The sequence below is a fragment of the Drosophila busckii genome, chromosome 2R (genome assembly GCF_011750605.1).
Source record: "Drosophila busckii strain San Diego stock center, stock number 13000-0081.31 chromosome 2R, ASM1175060v1, whole genome shotgun sequence".
NCBI classification, from domain to species: Eukaryota; Metazoa; Arthropoda; class Insecta; order Diptera; family Drosophilidae; genus Drosophila; species Drosophila busckii.
In genome coordinates this window covers 15,817,265-15,838,536 of record NC_046605.1, presented here as the reverse complement: position 1 = coordinate 15,838,536, position 21,272 = coordinate 15,817,265, and the positions used below count along the sequence as shown (strand labels likewise).

Here is a 21,272-nt window from a genome sequence, read left to right as displayed (position 1 = left end):
TTTTAAAGAGCATTAACCACTAATATCATACAGAAATATCAAGTATCAATGATTCTAGCTTTAAGAACACTAAACTAACTATCTTAGGCAGCCTTAATCGTTATAAGTTGTAATATACATTTCTAACAAAATACTTTCTTGCTTAAATTATTTAAATATTAAAACGCAAGCGCAATAATTTAAAATTCTTTCACAAGAATCAATCAACAAAACAGTCTAAATAGATGATCGCAAATAAATAAAAAAAAAGAATTATTTTATGACTATAAATTGTGAGCGAAGACCACAAATTAATTAAGATGAAAATGCAAGGATTATTGCCAAAGAAGTTATACCAATTGTATGATTAAATCGTTTAAAAACAAATAATAATAAATTATATTACTTATCCTTAACAAAAGTTTTATATATGTATATAATTTTAAATTAAATTATTAACATTATTTTATGCAATAATTTTCATTTCCGTGTAGATCTCTAGTGGGCCTTAAGATTTCCCAATTTAAACAAATTGAAATTGTTAGAACAACAAACACTTTATTTTCAACATTTGAAATAATCTTACCGGCTAATAGTTTTCCAATATCAATTTGGGCACCACATTCATGCTGGTCAGTTCCTGGAAGAGCAGCTTGCAGGCATACGGCATGGATATCTTGGAGACATTTGCCGAAGACTGACAGAAGTGGCACCAGGAGCAATACGCTAGACGACCGCAAGTGCGACAAACATCGACCTCAAAGGCATCGGAAGATATCATAAGGCGCTCCATAATAAGCATACTGGCGCCATAGGATATAAGACAATCCCGCTCCATCTCGCCCAGACGCAGACCACCCTCACGACTGCGACCCTGAGTGGGTTGCCTTGTTAGCACCGCTTTGGGACCACGTGCTCTGGCATGCATCTTGTCCTGCACCATATGCTTGAGTTTCTGATAGTACACCGGGCCGGAGTAGATGTATGCCTCGAGCGGTCCGCCTGTAATGCCCGAATAGAAGAAGTCCTTGCCCATATAGTTGAAGCCATGTCGCACCAGCTCCTCCTGCACATCCGCTGCCTTGGAGCCGCCAAAGGCAGTGCCATAATGGAATTTACCCTCCAGCACGCCCGCCTTGCCGCCCAGCAGCTCTAGCACTTTGCCCACTGTCATGCGTGAGGGGAATCCATGTGGGTTCATTATCATGTCCGGACATATACCAAAATCATTAAAGGGCATATCCTCCTGGTCCACAATGAGTCCTGTGACGCCTTTCTGTCCATGCCGCGAGCTAAACTTATCGCCAATTTCCGGTATACGTGTCTGCCTAAGCAGGATTTTGATGAGAAAGTCTTCCTCGGCATTGGCAGAGACCATAACACGCTCGATATAGCTCGGCTCGGGTCCCTTATAGCTGATGGGCACGGCGGTGTAGGGCACCTGGGATTGACCTGCATTACAAGAGATTAAATTACTGTAGACCATTGGCAACGCCATTATGCTTACCTTCCAGCGGATTAATGGAGGTCACCGCAGGCATTTCCTTATTAATCATAATCTGTTTGTTTTGCACCTGTTCGCCAGGCGCCACAATGCCATCCGTATCCAGCACATCGTGCTTGAAAATTACCTTATTGGTAAGCGCATCCTTTACGGGTCCCATAATCCTGTCAAATGTTTGATTCGCATAACGCTTCACCGTGCACTTGCTGTTTTTGTAAACCAAGCAGCGACCATAGCCACGATCGATGGAGGCCTTGTTCAAAATGAGCGCATCCTCAATATCGTAGCCGGAGTAGCTCATGACAGCGACTGTAGCATTTTGGCCAGCGGGCAACTTGTCAAAGTTGGTCAACTCAATGGTGCGGGACTTGACCATGGGCGCCTGTGGATAGACCAGGTTGTACATCAACGAATCAATGCGATTCTTTTGATTGTAGCCAATCATGCCCATGGCCTGCTTGCCCATAGCGCATTGATAGGTATTCCTAGGACTTTGATTGTGATGCGGATACGGCACCAGGCCCGCGCAGACGCCCAGCAGCGTAAAGGGTTCGATTTCCAGATGCGTCGTATGCGGCTCAATATCCAGCTCGTTCCATGAAATAAACGAATCGTTCTCCTCATTCACATCCAAGTACTCAATCAGTCCGTCATGCAAAAAGTCATCAAACTTGCGTATGCCACGCTGCAGTTCATCCAGATGGCGCTGCAACACCAAGGGTCGTGTATCCTGCACAATAATATAAGGACGACACAAGCGTCCGCCATCCGTGTGTATAAAGACACAACGCTGCGTGTAGGAGGTGTGTATGGATACAAAGCTGCCCATGCGTCCTTTGCGGCGCATGTAACGCAAGTTGCGCACCAAATGGCGATGGTTGAGTGTCAAGCCGAGGACATTGCCATTGATGAAGACCAGAAATACATTGGGATTGTTTATGGGATTGCCGCTAACTTCGCGTATATCTTCTACGCCCGCATTGAAAGCCAAAGTCATCACTGGACGCTCGTCTACCTCGGTGGTGATGTGCGTCATTAGTGCTAGATTCTTAACCAAGCCACAGGCTTCACCCTCAGGCGTATCGGAGGGACATAGCATGCCCCATTGACTTGGCTGCAGCGAACGTGGTCCAGACACTTTGCGTGTTTTCTCAAATTGTGAGTTGACGCGCGTCATCATACCCAGCGCAGAGATGTAGCTCAGACGGGAGAGCACTTGCGTCACACCCGCGCGCTCCATTTTAAAACGTTTAATAGTCCAATTGCCAGAACTAATAGCGGACTCCAGGCCCACGGTAATTTGCGCTGCTCGCATATGCTTCACTACATCGAACTGTGCTGCCTTTACTTTGGGTATATTTTTATCCGCTATCATCTTGAGCTCCCAGTTCATGCGCTTGAACAAATCCTCAAACATCAGCGACATCAAGGAGCCAGCTAACTCCAAGCGCTTGTTGCCGTAGTAATCGCGATCATCAAAGAGTGTCTTATCCAATTCGGCAGCCATGACGCGACGCACCATTAGGGCCACATAGATGGCTTTCATTTGAAAATTGAAATTATCCACAGGCACATGCGCCAATATGGTGGTCAGCAGCAGTTCGCGTGCCTCCTCTGACGGCGATTTAGTTGTTGCGCTCTGAAAGCGCTTAACCACCAGCTTGGAACCTGTCATATTCAAACATAATTAATATTTATCATTTATAATTGCACATTTAATTACCCATATAGTCCAACGCACGCTGTTGCGTAAATATCTTTAAACCGAAGGCTTCCAGCAGCGAGGCACCAAAGCGATTCTGTGAGCGTGTATCCAAACCAATGTGTGCCATTATTTCCTGATCGGAAACCACGCCCAAGGCTTTGAATATAACCACTATGGGTATATCATCCGTCATAGAATTATGCTTGAGATAATATTTTCCATGCTTGCTCAGCACTAGTGTGCGCGATTTTTTCTCATGCGTAGATGAAGTCACTTGGCACTGCACCACGCCATTAAAGTCTTCAGTAAGCATTTTATTCCATGACAATTGCTCCTGTATGAGTATCACCTTCTCCTGACCACGCACCACAAAATAACCACCCGGATCTAAAGGGCATTCGTTTAGCTTTGAGAGCTCAAACTCGGATTTACCGGTGAGCACACAGTTTGAGCATCTTAGCATAAGTGGCATGCGTCCAATGAGCAAGTTGTTGCGCTTAATGCGTTGCGTGCCTCGTGTGTACTCAATGTCCACGCTTATAGGCGCCGAGTAGGTGGTATCTCGCAACCGGCATTCATGCGGTGTGGTTGCCTTGGTTATGTTAAAGCCTTCGTCAATGTCTGGCTTTCCAACCCGCACATCCAGATACTTGAGGTAAAAGAGCGGATCGGCGCCACTGGTCACTATTTCATTGGCTCGAACAATATTTTTGATATCCACGTTTATGAAATGATTAAATGAATCAATGTGCTGCTTTACCAATCCCTTGACCTGCAAGAATGCCGGCACCAGTTTCCACTTCTCCTCCAGTGGCTTAATAGGCGTATTCCATTCCTTGCTGTCACCAGGATCCCAGGCAGACTCAGACTCTGTTCTCTTTATCTCAACCATTTAAAAATTAAATTAAAAACAACGTGAGCTTGTTGCTGTTGTTATTTATTTCTAGCAAGCCCAAGTGGATGAGAGTGTGTTGCAGCAAAACAAAAGTGTGGCAGCGCTGTAAAAGATGGCGCGTTCGAGCTTGTATTTGAAAATTCGAAATTGTTTGACTTTCATGACTCCAGAAATGACTTTTGCCTAATAAAATACATCGTTTACCGTATTTTCAGCTGCACGCCGCTCAAATATAATCCACAAAAAACTCTTGGTTCAACAGGTTTTTAATCATATGGATGATAGTGTAGTGTGGGCATTATTACAGCTGACTCAAATGTGGCAACGCTCTCAAGTATTTGGCGCATTTAGAATTTTATTTAAAATGCAATAAAAAAAACAATCTGAATCCAAAAATCAAATTTGTTGTATCTAAACCTTTTTCACAATTTGCACCACATCTTCATCGTTGAGTATGTGCTCAATGCCAACTTTTTGAGGCTGATGCTTGACCGATGAGCCCCAGACCAGCGCACTATAGGGAAAAATAAATTAAAAAATATATTTAAAATAAAATCTATCACACTTACTATTTAAACTCCTTGGCGATAGAGCGATGTAGTTTATTGCAAAAGTCCTCAATGCTAGTGCGCTCATTATGGAGTACCACCGGCGAACTATAGTCAGGCAGTTGTCCCTTGGGCTTGGTATAAATTCGGACCAGTCTCAGATACTCCCACATCATTTCTAGTAAATCGTCAAAGTTCCAGTGATGATGCGCCGAGATGGGCACACAATGCGGTATTTTATAAATGACATCAAGTTCCTCAATTGATATCTGATCAATTTTGTTCAGCAGATAAATGCAGGGTATGTAGATGCGATTGCCTTCAATAATATCAATCAGATCGTCGCTGGTAGCGTCATAACGAAGCGTTATATCCGCATTGTGTATTTTATATTCCGACAGAATAGTTTTCACCAGATCCGTGTCCAGTTCGGACTGCGGCACCATGCAGTTGAGGTTAATGCCGCCCTTGTCCTTTCTCTTGTAATAAATATTTGGCGGTTTCTTGTTCAAGCGTATGCCGAAGCCTTCCAATTCATGCTCCAGCAACTTCTTATGGCCTAAAGGCTTGAGACAATCCAACACCATGAAAATAAGATTACAGGTACGCGCCACAGCAATCACTTGACGACCACGACCCTTGCCGTCCTTGGCACCTTCAATAATACCCGGCAAATCCAGCAGCTGTATCTTGGCACCCTTGTACTTAATGCAGCCTGGCACAGTTGTAAGCGTTGTGAATTCGTATGCCGCTACTTCCGAATAAACGCCAGCTAAATTCGAAAGTAGCGTTGACTTTCCCACCGAAGGAAAGCCCACAAAGCCCACTCGAGCATCTCCAGTCTTGGCCACCTCAAAGCCGGCTAAAAGGCAATAATTATAAATGACTGGCTGTATGTGCTAAAACCCACTTACCTTCGCCAGTGCCGCCGCCGCCTCCTTTTGGTGAAATAAGCTCACGTCGTAGCTTTGCAAGCTTGGCTTTCAGCAGACCCAAATGGGCAGATGTTGCCTTATTCTTTTGCGTGCGTGCCATCTATACATATACATACATACATGCACACAAATTGGTAGACAGGTTAGATTTCCAATTGGCCATAACTAGGGCATGCTATACCGGCTTACCTCCGACTCGATGGCCGCAATTTTCTCCAAGATCGTACTCATGTCGGTTGCGTTAGTTGTTTAAGCTCAGACTGTAAGAAATTTTGCAACTATTTACAAAAGTTAATGCATTACAACGAAAATAAACTCGCGTGGACACTGTGTCAAAAGTATCGATGCCTACAGTACAGAGTTGCCATGGAGCTACTTATAAAAAAAAAACAGTCTGGCAGCAAGTATCTTTTTTATAAATGTGGCAACTGTGGCCGTTTTCATAAAATATCCGTTATATTTTGCATCGTTCGGTATTCAATCCATACAAAATGTTTACCGGTAGAAGTAAGTTGTAAAATAATTAATATGTACATAACTAATCTAAATAATAGTTACAGCCAAAAAAACATCACTTGTTGCAAGCAACACACAACATAAATTTAAAGCACAGCTGCGGGCAAACAAGCAATCGCTTTGCAATCGTAGCTTTGATACAGCCGCTAGTCTTTCAAACAAAACTAGAAGTCAATTGAAGCAAACAAAATTGAGTCGTTGCCAAAAAGATAACAAGCTAAGATATGCTGGGTTCGTTGAGGAGCCTAATGATATTAAACCCAAATACGAATTTATGTTGAATATGAATAAAAATAGCAATGGCTGTGCACAAAAGAGTGCAACTAAAATAACGGAGGCTGCTGTGGTGAAATTGAACGCAGAGCAGCCAGCGCCAACGAATGTAATGGACAAACCTGGCAGAAGCTTAGTAAGCCTAATTGGACGCGTAGATTTCTGCATGGCAATGCAGCAAGCCCAGCCAAATTTAAATGCGCTTTGGAACGTTTATGGTAGGTGTATATATATTAAATATTAACATAGCTGATTATTTTAAATTAAATAGGCAAAATATTGCGCATTATTGTGGGCAATCGTGGTGAGCATACTCTGCTGCTGCGCAATGATAACAATGGTCCCATACTGCAGAGCATTTTCTATGACTTTGAAGGAGAAATTAAAAACCTCAGCAACGGCAAGTATACAACGATGGACAGTCACATACTCTTTGCTAACTTTTTAACTCTTTACAGGCTGTTATGTGCATATTGTGGGTCGCTTTATAAATGACAATCGTTTGAAGACTTTTAGTGTCTCGCAGGTAAGCATTGACGTTTGGCAACAGAACTTTATACGCATAGAAAATATCACAAAATATATTTTAATGCAAAATAATACAAAATAAGTTTTAGTTTTAACAAATGTTTTCATACATATATAAGTTTTTAGTATTTATTCATTTTGTACTTCTTTTATATTAGTAAGTTATTTACTTAGTTACTTAGTTTCAATCATTCAGTTTAGCTTCTATAGCTTTGATAAGAATTCATAAATAGTTAGAAACTATGTTTGCGTAATTGCACAGTTAACATAATACTTTTCATAAATAAATATATTACTAGACAATTTTACTGGTTTTTAATACTAATACTGCTAAAAGAAATTAGCAAGGCGACATTAGAAATCTACAATCATAAACAACGTTACCATTGCACCTGTACCAAACGCACACAAATAGTTCAAGTGCAACGAAGTGCTCCTCTCCCGGTCGCTGCAAAAGAGAAACAAAAAATAAAATCAATGCCATTTATTATGCCATTTAGACTTACCGTTTAGAACGTGGTGAGAAAGGCGTTGGGGGGCTAACACCTGGCACAGCGCTATCGAAATAAACGATCGCATAGTGAAACAGAGATACAATAAAACCACACAGTAAAGCGCTCAGCCAGGAGCGCAATTGGTGGCGCTCGGACCAGTCCAGAGCATTGTTTAGCTGCTCCTGCATAAAACTGGTCACCTGTTGCACGTTGTTGTCATTGACGAGCGACACTGTGGGCGGCAAAAAGAATAATTACTTCAATTGAGCGTCAAGGCCAGCAAACTGATATTGGCTTATATCAGCAGTAAGATAAACAAGCCAGCCGTGTCGTCATCCAGCAAACATGAACACTATTTCTCACTGTTGTTGATGTTTACAGTGCCAGTTATGTGGGCATTATGCAGAGAAAAGTTAGACAGCGAGACACCCATGTAGAAGTGGGCACAATAAATATTGAAAATGTGTTGACAAAACTTTTGATTGTAGACCACTGTGCGTTAGGATAGCGCGACATTAAAAACCGTTAAAACGAACACTCACGCATGCATACAAACACATATCTGTATTTGAAAGACAACAGACAAAACTAATTAATCTTTTCACTGTTGACTATAGAAATTGCGTATGCAAATTACTAACAGTCAATAATAGAATCTTTATTTAGATGCTTAGCACATTGCATAGACGTTTAAACTAGTAAAGGGGAGGAAGTTATAATGGAAATCCACACGCGAAGGTGAAACAGCAAGGAGAATGAAAATGGGCATGAGATCATACTTTTGTACACTTGCGATTGCCCATTTAAGCAGAAAACAAACAAAACAAACCAATATTCATATACATATGTACTATAGTTATATACATATGTGTACATATACATATGGTAATGCAGTCTATTTATAAGTAAAAACGTAAACAGACGTTCCCAACAAGTGCAACCTTGAGCAGTTCCTCTACATAATGGTACTTACTCATTAGACTGACGAGTCGAGAGCCAAAAATAATTATTCCGATTAGAAGTACCAACGCTTTTAAACGAGCATCAATTGTCAGTCCCACTCCACCCACGCAAAAGTAATTTTTCTCTGTCGCTTTTGTTACTTTTGTTAGGTCAAACAAGTTAATGGCGTCGTTGCATTTCTGCCGCTGCTCTTGTTGTTGTTGCTTTTTTTCTTTGGGGGTTGAGGTGTATATATGCGTACTCAGCCTGTTCAGCTGAGCGTTTGTTTTCCTACTGTTGCCAGTGGCATCAAAAACAACTTGAAAAGCTTGCGGCTTATGCATTGCTATTATTGTTAGTCTGCTTGACTAATACCAGCGCAATTTTAGTTGAACTTTTTCAAAAATATAAACAAAAACGACACATGCACACAACACTAATGCAACACGCCCACAACAAAACTATCAAATGATATAAGCATCGATAACATTCATACATATCGATACCTTAATCTAAGCCTATATTGAGTAGATAAAAATGCCGCCAATTTTAAATAAAACTCGAGTTGGTCAATTTAATTTTAACTTATTTTTTAAATAATTATTTATTTTGTATTTGAAAAACAGTAATAATAGTTAAACGTACAGTTCTTCGGTTTTTTTTGTGTTTATAATTTTTTCTTGTTACTGCTTAATACGCTTACAAAACGTTTAATTGTTTTCATATAATACATTTTTAATGCATTTTGTTTGTTAATTATGAATATGTTTTTGTTGTGTATATGTATATGCGTATTATGATTAATCCTGCATGTAATATTAACTAATTTTTAACTGCGCTCATAGAAAATTTTAAGATATTAATTTCTTAATAAGGCTCCGTTAAATTACGTGTTTGAAATTTTTCAACTAATTTTCAAGCTAATTTCCTTTTATTCGATACAATTGATAAAAAAAAATAATTACAAAAAGAATCGTTTTGAAACATGAATTAAAATGTTGACAATATTAAAAACAAGAAAAAATTTCGCATAATACAAAGCACACCAAAAGAATTTTAAATAAAATGTGCACTTCTACGAATAAATGTAAAATTAACAAATTGGCGCAACTGCCAGCTTGGTTATTGGTCTGTTTGCTTAACACATAGGCACACACACACTCACCCACTCACTCACTGACACAGCAAACAAATCTAAAATATTTCCCAGGATATGACTGCTGCTTCTGATTGTTTTCTCGTGCTTGTGTGTGTGCGATACTAAGTCTTAAATATTTAGTTAACTTAGGTACTAGACTAACACTAAACTAACAAATAGGCGAAATTTGTTTTACGATTTGGCTGCCGCTGCGGCTCCGCCGCGCGTTCTCTTAGCCAACGGCTCCGTCGTATCTGCGGCACGAATGTTATCAAAAAGATTATTCTCCTGTTGATAAACATAATAAAAATAGTATAAATTGAATAAAATGGAAGCTACACCTAAAAATTTATTTACTTGTGAATTTTCTCCATCATCGTCCATGAGCGATAGCTCTGCCGCTCGCTTGGAACCAGCTGCTGCAGCATGAGCTGCAGCTGTCGTTGTGGAGGCCGAAGTTTTACTGCTTGATTTTGTGTTAGCGCCCAAGGTATAGACATCCAGCGGCAAATAGATTTTATTGTTCGTAAAACTTCCAGGGGGCTGTTTGTAGTACAATTCTGGCAACGCCATTGGAATTGAGAATGCGCTCGAGTTGTCATCACACTGGCCAACTTTGGCATCAATTATGTGCATAGCGAGATCACAGAGCGCCCACATTTTCTATAGAAATTGTAAAAATAGTGAATAATATTAGCAACAATTAGCCAAAGCTCATATTAAAGAAATCACATACGTGATTATTATCTGTTCCATCCCTTTCGTTGCTCTGTCCGTATTCACGATGTTTTATCAGCTGCAGCAGCTGCTTGTAGAAGCTATAGTCAAAAGATTCACGTTTTGCCATCAGCGGCTCCAATATGAAGCGCAGGCATTTCTCCATTTTACGCAACTGCACATAGTCCTCATAATTGGTGAAGCTGGGATTGCTTACCAGCACGGGTATGGCAAAGACCACCATGAAATCAGGTAAAATATGTTGCGCTTCCGATGAGCTATCCGGTACTATAGAAACGCATACGATTAGTTATGTGTGTTCGACCTGCGAATTTAATATTTGGGCTTACTTGTCATTGCAACAGTTTTAAGATATTCCCTGCGCTTATTTACATCCGCTTCAATATAGTGACGCACCTGATCTTGCAATCTGCGAATATAAAAAAGAGTTTTAAATGACTTTCCTGGACATTATATTAAAGCAACAACATACTTCTTATTGGGCTCCAGGCCGACGAGTGCATAGTAGCCCATAAAGTCCAGCGGTAGGCAATGACGCGGCAAACTTCTACCCAGACCTTTGTGCAGCTTGCGTGCAAATATTTCACGAACCTCTAGAACTGGATCTTCCTGCAATTTATATATACATTTTAATCAAGTCATGAAGCTAAGCTTGACTGCGAGCTCTTACCATAAGCTGCGAGAGCTGTAAAAACTGTTCCGCGCTATACTGATCACCCACACCTTTTTGCTCGCATATCTTGAGCATAGCACAGGCAGCGCCTACACGCAGCCAGGATTTTTCCGCAGGGCAGAGACGATTTTGTGCTAACAAATCGCCACGTTGAGTGACAAAGGCAGCCAGCATGCGGAATGTTTTCTGTGCCGCATGCTCGTCGTTGCGCAAGCCGAGCAGCCAGCGTGCCATGGTCTTAAGTCCATCCAATTTGCAGAGCGTGTCGATTGGCAGTTGATCTTCTTCGCACCACTCGCCATCGGGCAACTCGCAGTCGCGATCCGCCGGCACCTCCTGTATGAGCAGCTCTTTCACAATGCGACGCGCTATCATGTTCTTAATGGGAGTTAAGAATGCCTGCGGCATATTCAATGCTATGTGGCCCAAGGTAACAATCATGGTGCGTTGATTCTCACAATCGGGTGTTAGTTTGACGCGCAGCGTTTCAATGATCTCATGAAAAATGGGATGCACATTTTGTGTGGTAGTTGAGGCACTGCCATTGCCATTGCCATCCGCTGAGGCCGTCGATGATGATTGACTGTTGACAAAAATGCAGCGCACCGCATGCTTTGCCTGCTTATCCGTGCCAACTATCGCAAAGTCTTTACAAATGGGCGCCAGTTCCTCCAGTATAGCAGGATTGCCATCGTCTATAAGCGGCTGATAGCGGCCCAAATGTGTCAATGTTTTGAGCACCAGCGGCGCGACATATTCCTCGTCGTAGCTGAGCAAAGCAATCAAATGACGCAGTGAGGTATCCGTAATGAAATGCGCAGAGAACACATACGATAGCATCTAAAAAAAGTATAATTTTTATTAATATAAGTAAATATTTTCTGAAAAAGACATACGCTAAGCAAATTAAGACCACGCTCGCCAGCTTCTTTGGGTGGGATGCCAATTTCTTGACAGATGCTGCCGCCCTGAATACACTGCTCAATTAGACTGCGAAACAAACAATTAGTTAGTTAACAATAACTTCTCTTTTTGTAAAGAATACTTACCCTATAAGCACGCCAATCGACTCCTTGTCGACCATAACAGAGGCAATGCGCTCGATAAGCATCTTGACTGTGTTATAATAAAGATTCGTCATAACATGAGCGCCCAGTTTTTTGAGCAGTGCGCTCATCGTATCTGCACACTCGCGGCAGCTAACATCGCGTTTTAGAACAATGTTTATGTAGCGCAGTAATTGCGCATCTTTGCGTAAATGGTTACTAAATTGTGTAAGATACTCTGAGCACTTCAAAGGATCTGGCAGTAATCTACGAAAATGCAATTCAATTAATATTAAATTATACATAGATTCAAAATTAATTCGAATTACTTGGCTATAGTCGCCTGCTTGGCGATCAGCTGGCTAAGGACGCGTGGTGTGAACTCCTTGGAGTGATGCAGCTTAATCCAATCGCTGACCGTGTGGCGTGTCTTCATTTGATTTTTTTGCAGTTCTACAAACGCTTTAGTTGCATTTGTGTCTAAATCACCCAGCAAATGATAGAGCTTTTTCATGCGCTCGTCTGGCGGCAGTTTGTAGGGCACTAAATGCGTGATAAGCAAACGCTCCACCATTAGTTTATCCTCCAGCGATACTTTGTAATATCCATGCATAATTTTATTTTTAATCCAATCCACTCCTTGCTTGACTTCATCACTCAAATCGTTTGGCTCACAAATAGCGCGTTTGTAGATAAACCCAAGTCCATTCATCGCATCGCGTCGTATTTTATATTTCTTATCCATGGTGCGTTCCCGCACGATTTCCAACAGCTCTGGTGAATTGACCACAATATCAAAATTACGCCTGGCTGTACCCACAATAGCCATAACTGTCTCATGACGCACCATTTCATCCACATCATGATGGCGTACACGCAGCTTTTCAATAATTTCCGACTGTAGATGCGGATGATTGAGCAAAAAGTGCATGGACGATTGTACGCACTTCACACGCACCGATTCGGTAATGTCGCAAAACCGACCCAAGAATGTGCGTAACAGCGGTTGATACTTCTTGGACAGCTGTGAATCCTTTTCCGAGAACATGCGCGCTAAAGTTGTGGTGGCTCCTAAAAATCGGAAACAAAATGAATATAGCGTAAGTAAACTTAAAATTGAAGAAATGTTTTTTCATAAGTTAAAAATAAGGATTGTTTTTAAATGGATCCTATCCATAGTTTTTGGCTACTAACTCAGTCGCTCGGTTACATCAGTGGAGAGTAATTTATTTTCCAACTGTGGCAGAACAGAGACCAGAAGATCTCCATTGATTTGGTTAAGCTCATAGATGATATCATAAATTTTGCTTGTTATCGCCAGCTTGGTGTTTGGTTTGTCCATGACCAAAGATCGATTAAAAAACTTTTGATAGATGATAAGAAAAGTTTATAAGCAGTTAGTTTAACACATTGGTATCTAAGACTTTACCAATTTAATCGTTGACTCGAAGGCATCTCCAGTTTTGACCAAAAGCTGCTCTGTTAGCTCATGTGCATACTTATTGTTGGACTTATTGGGCTCCACTATGTTAATCAGTATCAGATCCAGCAGCTCAATTGAAAGACTATCCGCATCAGTTATAAGCGGACTCAGCACATCCAGAAAGAAGTTTTTCACTTTGACACTATGCTGATCACTATAAATACAGTTATTTGATGTTGATATACATATATCAATAAAGCATATATAAAAAGATTACATACTTAATTATTTTGAAAACCGTGCTGAAGAGCTCCTGAAATATTTCCTGGCAATCCTCCAGCTCAAAGCACATATTAAACGATTTGACAAACGCTAGATTTTCTAGCAAGTAAAAGTAACGCTTGAAAGAAGGATCACGTGGATCCTTCAAACCATGCAATTGCTTAATGAAAAACTTGAAAATTGTTTTGATTTGATCCTGCTCCTTGTAGGGTGCTTCGGGCGCATAAACACGCAACACGTCCGCAATGCAGCATGCAATTAATAACTGCACATCTCGCGAAGGATGTTGCATGAAAAAATCGTCGAGCAAGTGTAGCGCTAATGGTACATACTGCTGATAGAGATTATCATCCTGGTCCATCTTTTGAAGCTCATCGGCTAAAGTCTGCACATAATAAAAAAAAAACAATAAACACCGATTTTGCGCCTGAAACTCATAAAATCTTATGCCACTCACTTTAAGCCGGCGTATAAGCTCATCTGTGCCGAGATCCTCAGTTAACGGTCGACAGGTACTGGGATAAACAATGTCCGCCATTGTTGACAGCTGTCGCAAGCTCTCACACCGCGCGATTTATTGTCGTTTCGCAGCTGCAAACGTAAACAAGAGTATGTTAATCAAACGACGCGTGCATTATTTTCTATGTTTATAGTTAGCCAGCCAGCAACAACAACAACAACAACAACGCGACCCTCAAGTTTCTACAAAAAATAAAAAGCAGCGCGCGGCAGCATTGCCAAATCAACGATTACAGCGGGCGGCATTGCCAAGCCACACGCACACCGATACATTCACACACACGCTCACACACATACATGTACACCAAATAGTAACACACACACAACTTCAACTACAAATAATGCGCTTTGCTTTTGTTAATTTACAATCACACTTTAACCAAGGTGGCTTGCAAGCGCTTTAGAACTTATTTGTTGGTTTTTTTTCTTTTCACGCGGATTAAAATAAAAGCAAAATGCAGCTGCAAGTTTTCTGCAAGCTGGTCTTACTTTTTACAATACGAACCAGCGGTATAAAATGTTTGCCAAATTTGTATTTTTCGAGGCCGCACTTCTAAAACACGCACTGCTATTTACAAACGTTGTATATTATTTTGTCAGTCCATATAAACGTTTGAAACACAATTACGACGTCATCATGAGCTGTTTTAATTGTTTTAACTGCAAATTATAAAGTGCGTTTGTTTTCAGCCAGAAAAAATTTAACAGCGCAATGTTAGTGCGGCCATTGCGATGCAGACTGTTAACGCAAAAGCGAGCGCGTACAATTATGTGTTCGATAACTATCGAGCATATTTGCGCTCGAAACATATTGCAGCAACAGCTGTCTGCCTATGTAAAAGTAACGTGTGTGTAAAAATATATTTTCTTATCTGTACGATCGGGCAAGTGCAGGCGATAATGGAACGTTTAAATAAGCCCGCCGCTTGTTAACGACTGTTGACAAATTTGAAAATCCAAACTAGCACTGATACTCATGGCAACCGACCGGCGCGCATGGCTGACAAAATCAACAAAAGCTAATGTATTCAACGGAATGGTAAGTTGAATATATTGGTCACAGCCCTTTTTTCTTGTGCTAATGCTCTTTAATCTAATTAGACGCTGCTGCGACGCGTGTGTGTGGTCAAAATTGACCCCAAATAGCGAGTATATCAACATCGACTTTAAATACAAGTAAAATAAATAAAAGAAAAACAACAAATATTTGGAGCATAAAGAACACAAGCTTATGTAAATATTGCACATGAATTTATAAATATAGACACAACGCAGGAAATCCAAATGCAACTACAAAAACAAACAGCTAACAAGCAAAGCAATATAAAAGAATTAACATAAATAGCTTAATTATGGCTTCCTTGCGCGTAGTCAATAGGTAAGTTCTAGCCGATTGTCTAATTCGCTATGCTATAAGATTGTCAAATTCATATAGATTGGTCTGCCGCGGTTTTATTGTGCTCACACTGCTGCTCATGTTCTTTAACGAGGTGCTCATCTACTATATTGCTCAAGCCAGTTGGCAGCCAATAGACTGCACACTATGTAAGTTTTGGAATTTTTAACTAGCACAAATTATACTTTCATTGACGCATTGCAGCCAATTGTACACGCATGCTGCTCATTGCTGATCCCCAAATCTTGGGCACCTCCTATGATCGCTCCTCACATAGTCCGCTGGCACGCTACGACTCTGATCGTTATCTACAAAAGTCCTTTGAGCGCGCCTTATCCTTTACTCAGCCGCATATCATTGTCTTTCTCGGCGATTTGCTGGACGAGGGCAACATAGCCACTGCTCAGGAGTATAAACAATATGTGAAACGCTTCAAGCGCATCTATCAGAGCAAAAAATACAACAATGTAAGTGGCTTACGATAAGCTTATATCCTCTATATCCTCTCTCGCTTAGTTCAAAATGATCAATGCTTACTTTCAGCGCATACATGTGCCTGGAGATAACGATATTGGCGGCGACAATGGCGATTATATATCAAATTCCAATCAGCGGCGCTTCGAAAACGAATTTATGAGTGAAGATCTGTTTGAATACGACAATCATGTGCGTTTCTTCAAGATTAATCGCATGCTCTTGGACTTTACAAATCCCGATAGGGAACACAATGCGGAACGTCTGCGTATTGGAGTTTCACATGCGCCCTTATTAATAGGCGGTGGCCCACTTTTACGTGCCATTATTAGCGATATAGATCCACATATCATATTTTCTGGCCACTGGCACGAATCGCGCATATTTATTTATCCCTCCACGAAAGTTATTAACTTTTATGAAAATGCAGTGCGGCATTTTGATTTGAAAGCGCTGAAGGAAGAGGAGCATAGCTATTTGGAAATTATGGTGCCCACCTGCTCTTATCGCATGGGCAAAGCCAAAATTGGCATGGGATACGCAGTGCTAGGTAAGTCCTTAAAACTAATCAACAACAATCAATAACATGGGTTTCCTATAATATTTTAGAAAACTACAATCTAAGTTATACAGTGCTGTGGCAGCCGAATCGCTTTATACTTTTATTTACTTATGTATTTTGGGGACTATTTGTGCTGTGTGTTGCCATTGTCTACAAAATGATGACTCGATGTCCGTTTCGAGTGGCCAAGCGTCAATCAATCTATAATCGTATATCAAATATACCTCAATTTTAGACTGTACAATCCTAAGCATAAGCAAAAATAATAGAGACTGTAGCCTTATAATAGAAATAACAATGTTACAATAAACATGTTTAATAATGAGCATAAGTTTATCCAACTCGTGTGGCTGATCTAGAATAACATACTTTTTAGCCGCCTTCGCTACTATTCCTTTATGCTCAAATGTTGCACAGGGTTGCACAGAAAGTAGTAGTGACAAATACTGGGAGCAGTAGCGTGCGCAAGCGTTGACAGAGCAGCGCTGCCTTGGCCCGTGCGGAAAGCAGCAAGCGGAAAATCATTTCGAATTTGGAAGGCGAACGCGTAAGGTCGTCTCGGGAGCGCAGACGAAACCGAAACGGACTCGCAGTCGCTGTTTGCAGCAGGATAATTAAGCGTGACGCGTGTGCGTAACATAAAAATAGCAATTCAAAAGAAATGAAGTGAAGTGAAGTTGAAGATTAACAAAAGTCTGTATAAGGCTAAAGAAAATAAAGCAAAATATTGCAAAAAGCCGGTTTTGGTGGCAAGTAAAGCAAAAAAACAAAATAAAAAAAAAAAGTAAACTGCTGGCAATAAAGTAAAGCAAGCGGCAAACAAACGAAATTCCCCAACATGAAGTTCCAGATAAAGATCAGCGAGCGATCTAGTCAGGCGCTCTGCCTGTTGCTTGCTCTGAGCTATGCGCGCGGTAAGTTCTTAAAAGAATCCATGACTCATACTTGACCACAGCAGCAGCTAATAATAAAAAAAAATATAATTTTCCAACAGCTGTGCCTTTGCCATTAACGCAAGTGTTAATCACTCAAGGTCCTGCGGCTCAACTAAAGGTTAAGGAGCAAAGCGCGCTGCAGTTGCCGTGCGTCTATCAATTGCCGCAGCTCTATGCAGAAAGCCATAGCATAAGCCTGCGCTGGCGCAAGGACAACAAATTGGTGCGCCAAGTGCAGCTGGGACAGGCTAGTGTGACCACCAGCGAGCCACAGCTGGAGAGTCTGCTGCGCGACGATACGCGCCTGACGCTGAACAAGCAAACAGGCGCTTTGCAATTCAGCAGCGTGCTGGCCAGCGATGCGGGCAGCTATCAATGCCAGTTGCTAGTGGAGGGACAGCCCGCTGTAAGCTCCAATGTAGGACAGCTGGAAGTCATTGAGCAGCTAAAGTTTATGCCGCAGCCCACGTCAAAGAATCTGGAGCTGGGCAGCGTGGCCAAAGTGCATTGCAAGGCGCAAGGCACACCCACGCCGCAGGTTAAATGGCTGCGGGTAAGTGCGAGCTGCAGAGCATTTCAAAATGTACATAAGCTAATCATTTATTAATTTATATTATAGGATACACAGCAGCCGTTGCCGGCTCAGGTAACCGATCACAATGGCACGCTCATCTTTCGCAATGTCTCGACTGCGCAGCGTGGTCAGTACACGTGCCTGGCCAGCAGCAGCCAGGGACAGATAAGCGCTACTGTGTCCATCAACGTGGTAGTGGCGCCCAAGTTCTTGGTGCCGCTGCAGCCAGCACTGGAGGTTAATGAAGCGGATATAGCTATTATACACTGCCAGGCCACAGGCGATCCACAGCCCACTATACGCTGGGATAAGGATTTGATCTACTTTAATGAGAATAATACGGATGTGAAGCGCTTTCAGCTGCTGGAGAATGGCACACTGGAGATACACAATGTGCAGCCGGAGGATGAGGGCAGATATGGCTGCACCATTGGCAGCAGTGCTGGCCTCAAGCGCGACGAGGTGCTGCTGGTGGTGCGCAGCAATAAGTCTGCCTCCAATTCGATTGTTACGCGCATTATTATCATCATCATATGCCTGGCGTTTCTCTACTTTGTGCTCGTGCTGGGACTGAAGCTCTGGTATCGCTATCGTCGGCATTTGGGCAAAGTGCAGCTGGAGGATGCAGCGCCAGTGGCAGCCGATGCTGAGGGGCACGAGCATGCCGAGCATGAGCCCTGCCTGACCGAGGCGAATTCCAGCAAGAATCTAAAGAGCAAATTACGTGAGAGCACCATACTGGAGCAGGAGTCCCAGGTGGCCGATGATGTTGTTTAGATTTTGGCTGCCATCTGCCAACTTTCCATGATCTCAATCTCCCTTTTGTATGTTACTGCATTTTGTTGTTGAGCTGCAATTACTTTATGCTAGCCTCTGTGTATATGTATGTATTTATATCTAGATATATTTATAATTATGTGTCTGTGTGTATATAATCTTTGTACAGTTATTTTTTAATAGAATAAATATTTTATAGCTCTCATAGAGCCACAATTTTATAGCGCAAACAGAAATTTCTTTTATACATGCATACGGGTGTGTGCGTGTGTGTGTGTGTTCGTATTTGTTTCCATCATAAAATTCCTATATCGCACTTACAATTTTACGGCCGTATACGCAATACGCTCATAAAGCTCATGCAACGCCAAATGCTCAACAGTTTTTTATGTACTTTTTATGAGCTAAAAGCAGCCAGCTGGAGCTGCATACCGTTGTATCCACAAATCGTTGAAGTTGTCAAGGAGTTTAAAGATTAAGTGCAAGTTTATTACAGATTTAAAAATATTTGAAATATTTGAAGTGAGAGCTTGAAATTGAAATTACACTTATGGCAGATTTAAAAATATGCAAGATACTTAAGCTAAGCACTCGAAATTACTAGCATAAAATAAAATTTCTTTTACTTAATTTATTGCTTAGCTTTAAACGACATTTTTCATTTTTATGAAAAACAAACTACAAAAATTATATGTTTTAGTGTATGGCAACAATTTCTTAGTTTATATTTTTTAAATTATTAGCTAAAGTTTTATGCAATATCAAGTAATACACAAAAGTACATTAACTAAATTGAATCACTTGCTTAAGCTAGCATAAATGCTTTGATTATAAAGCAGCTAATTGCTTGTATTTATATTTTTAGCACCTCTGGCAGCTTTTATCTTTTCTTAAGTTGTTCACTAATGACATATTTTGTGGCTCACTTGAGCGCTTCAATTTTCAGGAAAATGAATTCATTTTGACTGCCTGTTCAACTTCAATCGCAATTGGCATTTTGCCTATGCGTTTTATGCATATTTTATGATTTTTTATAGCGCGCACACCCATAAACAAATGCACATCAAAGCATATTACACATGCGCAGGCTGTTAAATAAAAAAAAAAGGAATAAGAAAAACTAGAAAGAGAAGCAAAGCGGCAAGTGCAATTAAACGACCCGAAACACCCCGCTCCACACCAACACCAACACACACACACGCGCGCTCTCTCGCTCTCTGCCGCTCCCACAGCTGGCAGGTTAGCTACACCTTTGGCTGCCTTTGATCTGCAGCGGCGACAGCGACAGCGACATCGACAGCAGCATCGACATGCATTAAAAACTTGTTGCCAGCCTGGCAATGCCCTTCCGTATTTTACACTCTTTACTCTTTCTCTTTCGTTTTCATTTACTTAATTCGTTTGGCTTGTTTGTTTATAGTAAGTGCAGCGGCGGCACCGAAATGCAGCGAATTATCATCAAAGTTCAAATTGTTTATTGTGTTTAGTCTACGCAAAGGAACCAACAAAACAACAAAAACAAAAATAACACAACGTAACGTAATGTATTTAAATGTTTGATGTTTGCTGAGTTTACTTCATAAAATTATACGAGGCGCTGACTAAAGGTAAGCAGCGCGTACATAGCATATATCTATACATAAATTATGATAGTTATGTATAAGATATTCTCACAACATTTCGGATCAGCTGCGCCCTAAACCAGTCAAACAAAGCTTATATACTTACCATACATTTGTTTCTATGTATGTATATATCCAATAGTCAGACAGACATAAATTTTCAACTTTATGACATCAATAACTGTCGCTGTTCATTGAGAGCATATTTTTGCTTTTTTTTCTCTGATAACCGCAGTATTCCAGGGCGGTTCCATTGTTAATCAGGGAGACCACCCCTCTCTCTCTCACTCTATATATGTATATTTCTACTATACTACGAACAACAGCAACGGCAACGGCATTTTATGACTTTTGGCTCGTCAGTTCGTCAGGATCTGTTGCAATTGTTTTCTTTTTGGGGGGTTGCAAAGCATCGTAAAACGAAAAGCGGAAAACTATAAAATGAAAAACACACTCACACACACACACACACACACACATAAATTTTATCGGTCAGACCACGCACAGTCGTAAGTAGTCAAACGGAAGCTTCTTGCAGTCGAATCCAAGCATGCGCCACGCTCGTAAAAACAGCACGCCACCGCCCTCCGCCACCCACCCAACCAACCACCAAGCAGCCTTCAGCCAGGCTAGAACTCCACGCTGTTTGGTAACCAAAAAGAAAATCAACCTTCGACTACGACTACGTAATCATCGTCAACTCGAGCTTGCTCATTAAGGCGCATTATTGCGAGGCTTTTCAAGCAAATTCACACACACACACACACACACAGCCACACAAATAGATTGGCACA

General features: G+C 41.2%; 7 protein-coding genes across 8 annotated transcripts; 3 read left to right on the top strand and 4 right to left on the bottom strand.

Moving 5' to 3' along the window:
* Window positions 1–541: 541 nt before the first annotated feature.
* LOC108597777 (DNA-directed RNA polymerase III subunit RPC2) lies at window positions 542–4,096 on the bottom strand. The gene is made up of 3 exons (XM_017984492.2): window positions 3,207–4,096; window positions 1,487–3,151; window positions 542–1,431 (listed from the first exon to the last, which is right to left on the bottom strand). Exons 1-3 carry the CDS (start codon window positions 4,078–4,080, stop codon window positions 569–571), a joined length of 3,402 nt encoding a protein of 1,133 aa, XP_017839981.1. The 5' UTR covers window positions 4,081–4,096; the 3' UTR covers window positions 542–568.
* A 297-nt stretch (window positions 4,097–4,393) lies between these two features.
* LOC108595496 (GTP-binding protein 128up) lies at window positions 4,394–5,906 on the bottom strand. Its single transcript, XM_017980749.2, has 4 exons — window positions 5,756–5,906; window positions 5,546–5,666; window positions 4,653–5,493; window positions 4,394–4,597 (listed from the first exon to the last, which is right to left on the bottom strand). The coding sequence occupies exons 1-4, from the start codon at window positions 5,795–5,797 to the stop codon at window positions 4,495–4,497; spliced, it is 1,107 nt and encodes a 368-aa protein (XP_017836238.1). The 5' UTR covers window positions 5,798–5,906; the 3' UTR covers window positions 4,394–4,494.
* A 151-nt stretch (window positions 5,907–6,057) lies between these two features.
* Window positions 6,058–6,947, top strand: LOC108594885 (the record flags this gene model as incomplete). Its single annotated transcript, XM_017980023.1, has 4 exons — window positions 6,058–6,073; window positions 6,127–6,573; window positions 6,627–6,755; window positions 6,814–6,947. Coding segments are annotated over exons 1-4 (726 nt in total), but the record flags the coding sequence as incomplete, so codon positions are not given.
* Window positions 6,948–7,021: 74 nt separating this feature from the next.
* On the bottom strand, window positions 7,022–8,593 carry LOC108596795 (ADP-ribosylation factor-like protein 6-interacting protein 6). The gene is made up of 3 exons (XM_017982898.2): window positions 8,351–8,593; window positions 7,390–7,609; window positions 7,022–7,331 (listed from the first exon to the last, which is right to left on the bottom strand). The coding sequence occupies exons 1-3, from the start codon at window positions 8,352–8,354 to the stop codon at window positions 7,238–7,240; spliced, it is 318 nt and encodes a 105-aa protein (XP_017838387.1). The 5' UTR covers window positions 8,355–8,593; the 3' UTR covers window positions 7,022–7,237.
* A 351-nt stretch (window positions 8,594–8,944) lies between these two features.
* On the bottom strand, window positions 8,945–14,811 carry LOC108596791 (sister chromatid cohesion protein PDS5 homolog B-B). Of its 2 annotated transcripts, XM_017982894.2 has the most exons (14): window positions 14,644–14,811; window positions 14,077–14,210; window positions 13,619–14,004; window positions 13,344–13,551; window positions 13,109–13,277; window positions 12,244–12,985; window positions 11,918–12,181; window positions 11,765–11,858; window positions 10,866–11,708; window positions 10,668–10,804; window positions 10,525–10,604; window positions 10,194–10,462; window positions 9,815–10,120; window positions 8,945–9,745 (listed from the first exon to the last, which is right to left on the bottom strand). In XM_017982894.2, exons 2-14 carry the CDS (start codon window positions 14,155–14,157, stop codon window positions 9,650–9,652), a joined length of 3,675 nt encoding a protein of 1,224 aa, XP_017838383.1. In that variant the 5' UTR covers window positions 14,158–14,210; window positions 14,644–14,811; the 3' UTR covers window positions 8,945–9,649. The 2 variants fall into 2 exon arrangements, with proteins under 2 accessions (XP_017838383.1, XP_017838384.1); XM_017982895.2 differs by lacking the exon at window positions 14,644–14,811 and having other exon boundaries at window positions 14,077–14,255.
* Window positions 14,812–15,322: 511 nt separating this feature from the next.
* LOC108596794 (metallophosphoesterase 1) lies at window positions 15,323–16,952 on the top strand. Its single transcript, XM_033295012.1, has 5 exons — window positions 15,323–15,516; window positions 15,574–15,683; window positions 15,739–16,001; window positions 16,078–16,558; window positions 16,618–16,952. Exons 1-5 carry the CDS (start codon window positions 15,491–15,493, stop codon window positions 16,803–16,805), a joined length of 1,068 nt encoding a protein of 355 aa, XP_033150903.1. The 5' UTR covers window positions 15,323–15,490; the 3' UTR covers window positions 16,806–16,952.
* A 157-nt stretch (window positions 16,953–17,109) lies between these two features.
* LOC108596793 (tyrosine-protein kinase-like otk) lies at window positions 17,110–18,940 on the top strand. Its single transcript, XM_017982896.1, has 3 exons — window positions 17,110–17,484; window positions 17,565–18,058; window positions 18,125–18,940. Exons 1-3 carry the CDS (start codon window positions 17,409–17,411, stop codon window positions 18,854–18,856), a joined length of 1,302 nt encoding a protein of 433 aa, XP_017838385.1. The 5' UTR covers window positions 17,110–17,408; the 3' UTR covers window positions 18,857–18,940.
* The last annotated feature ends 2,332 nt before the right edge of the window (window positions 18,941–21,272 follow it).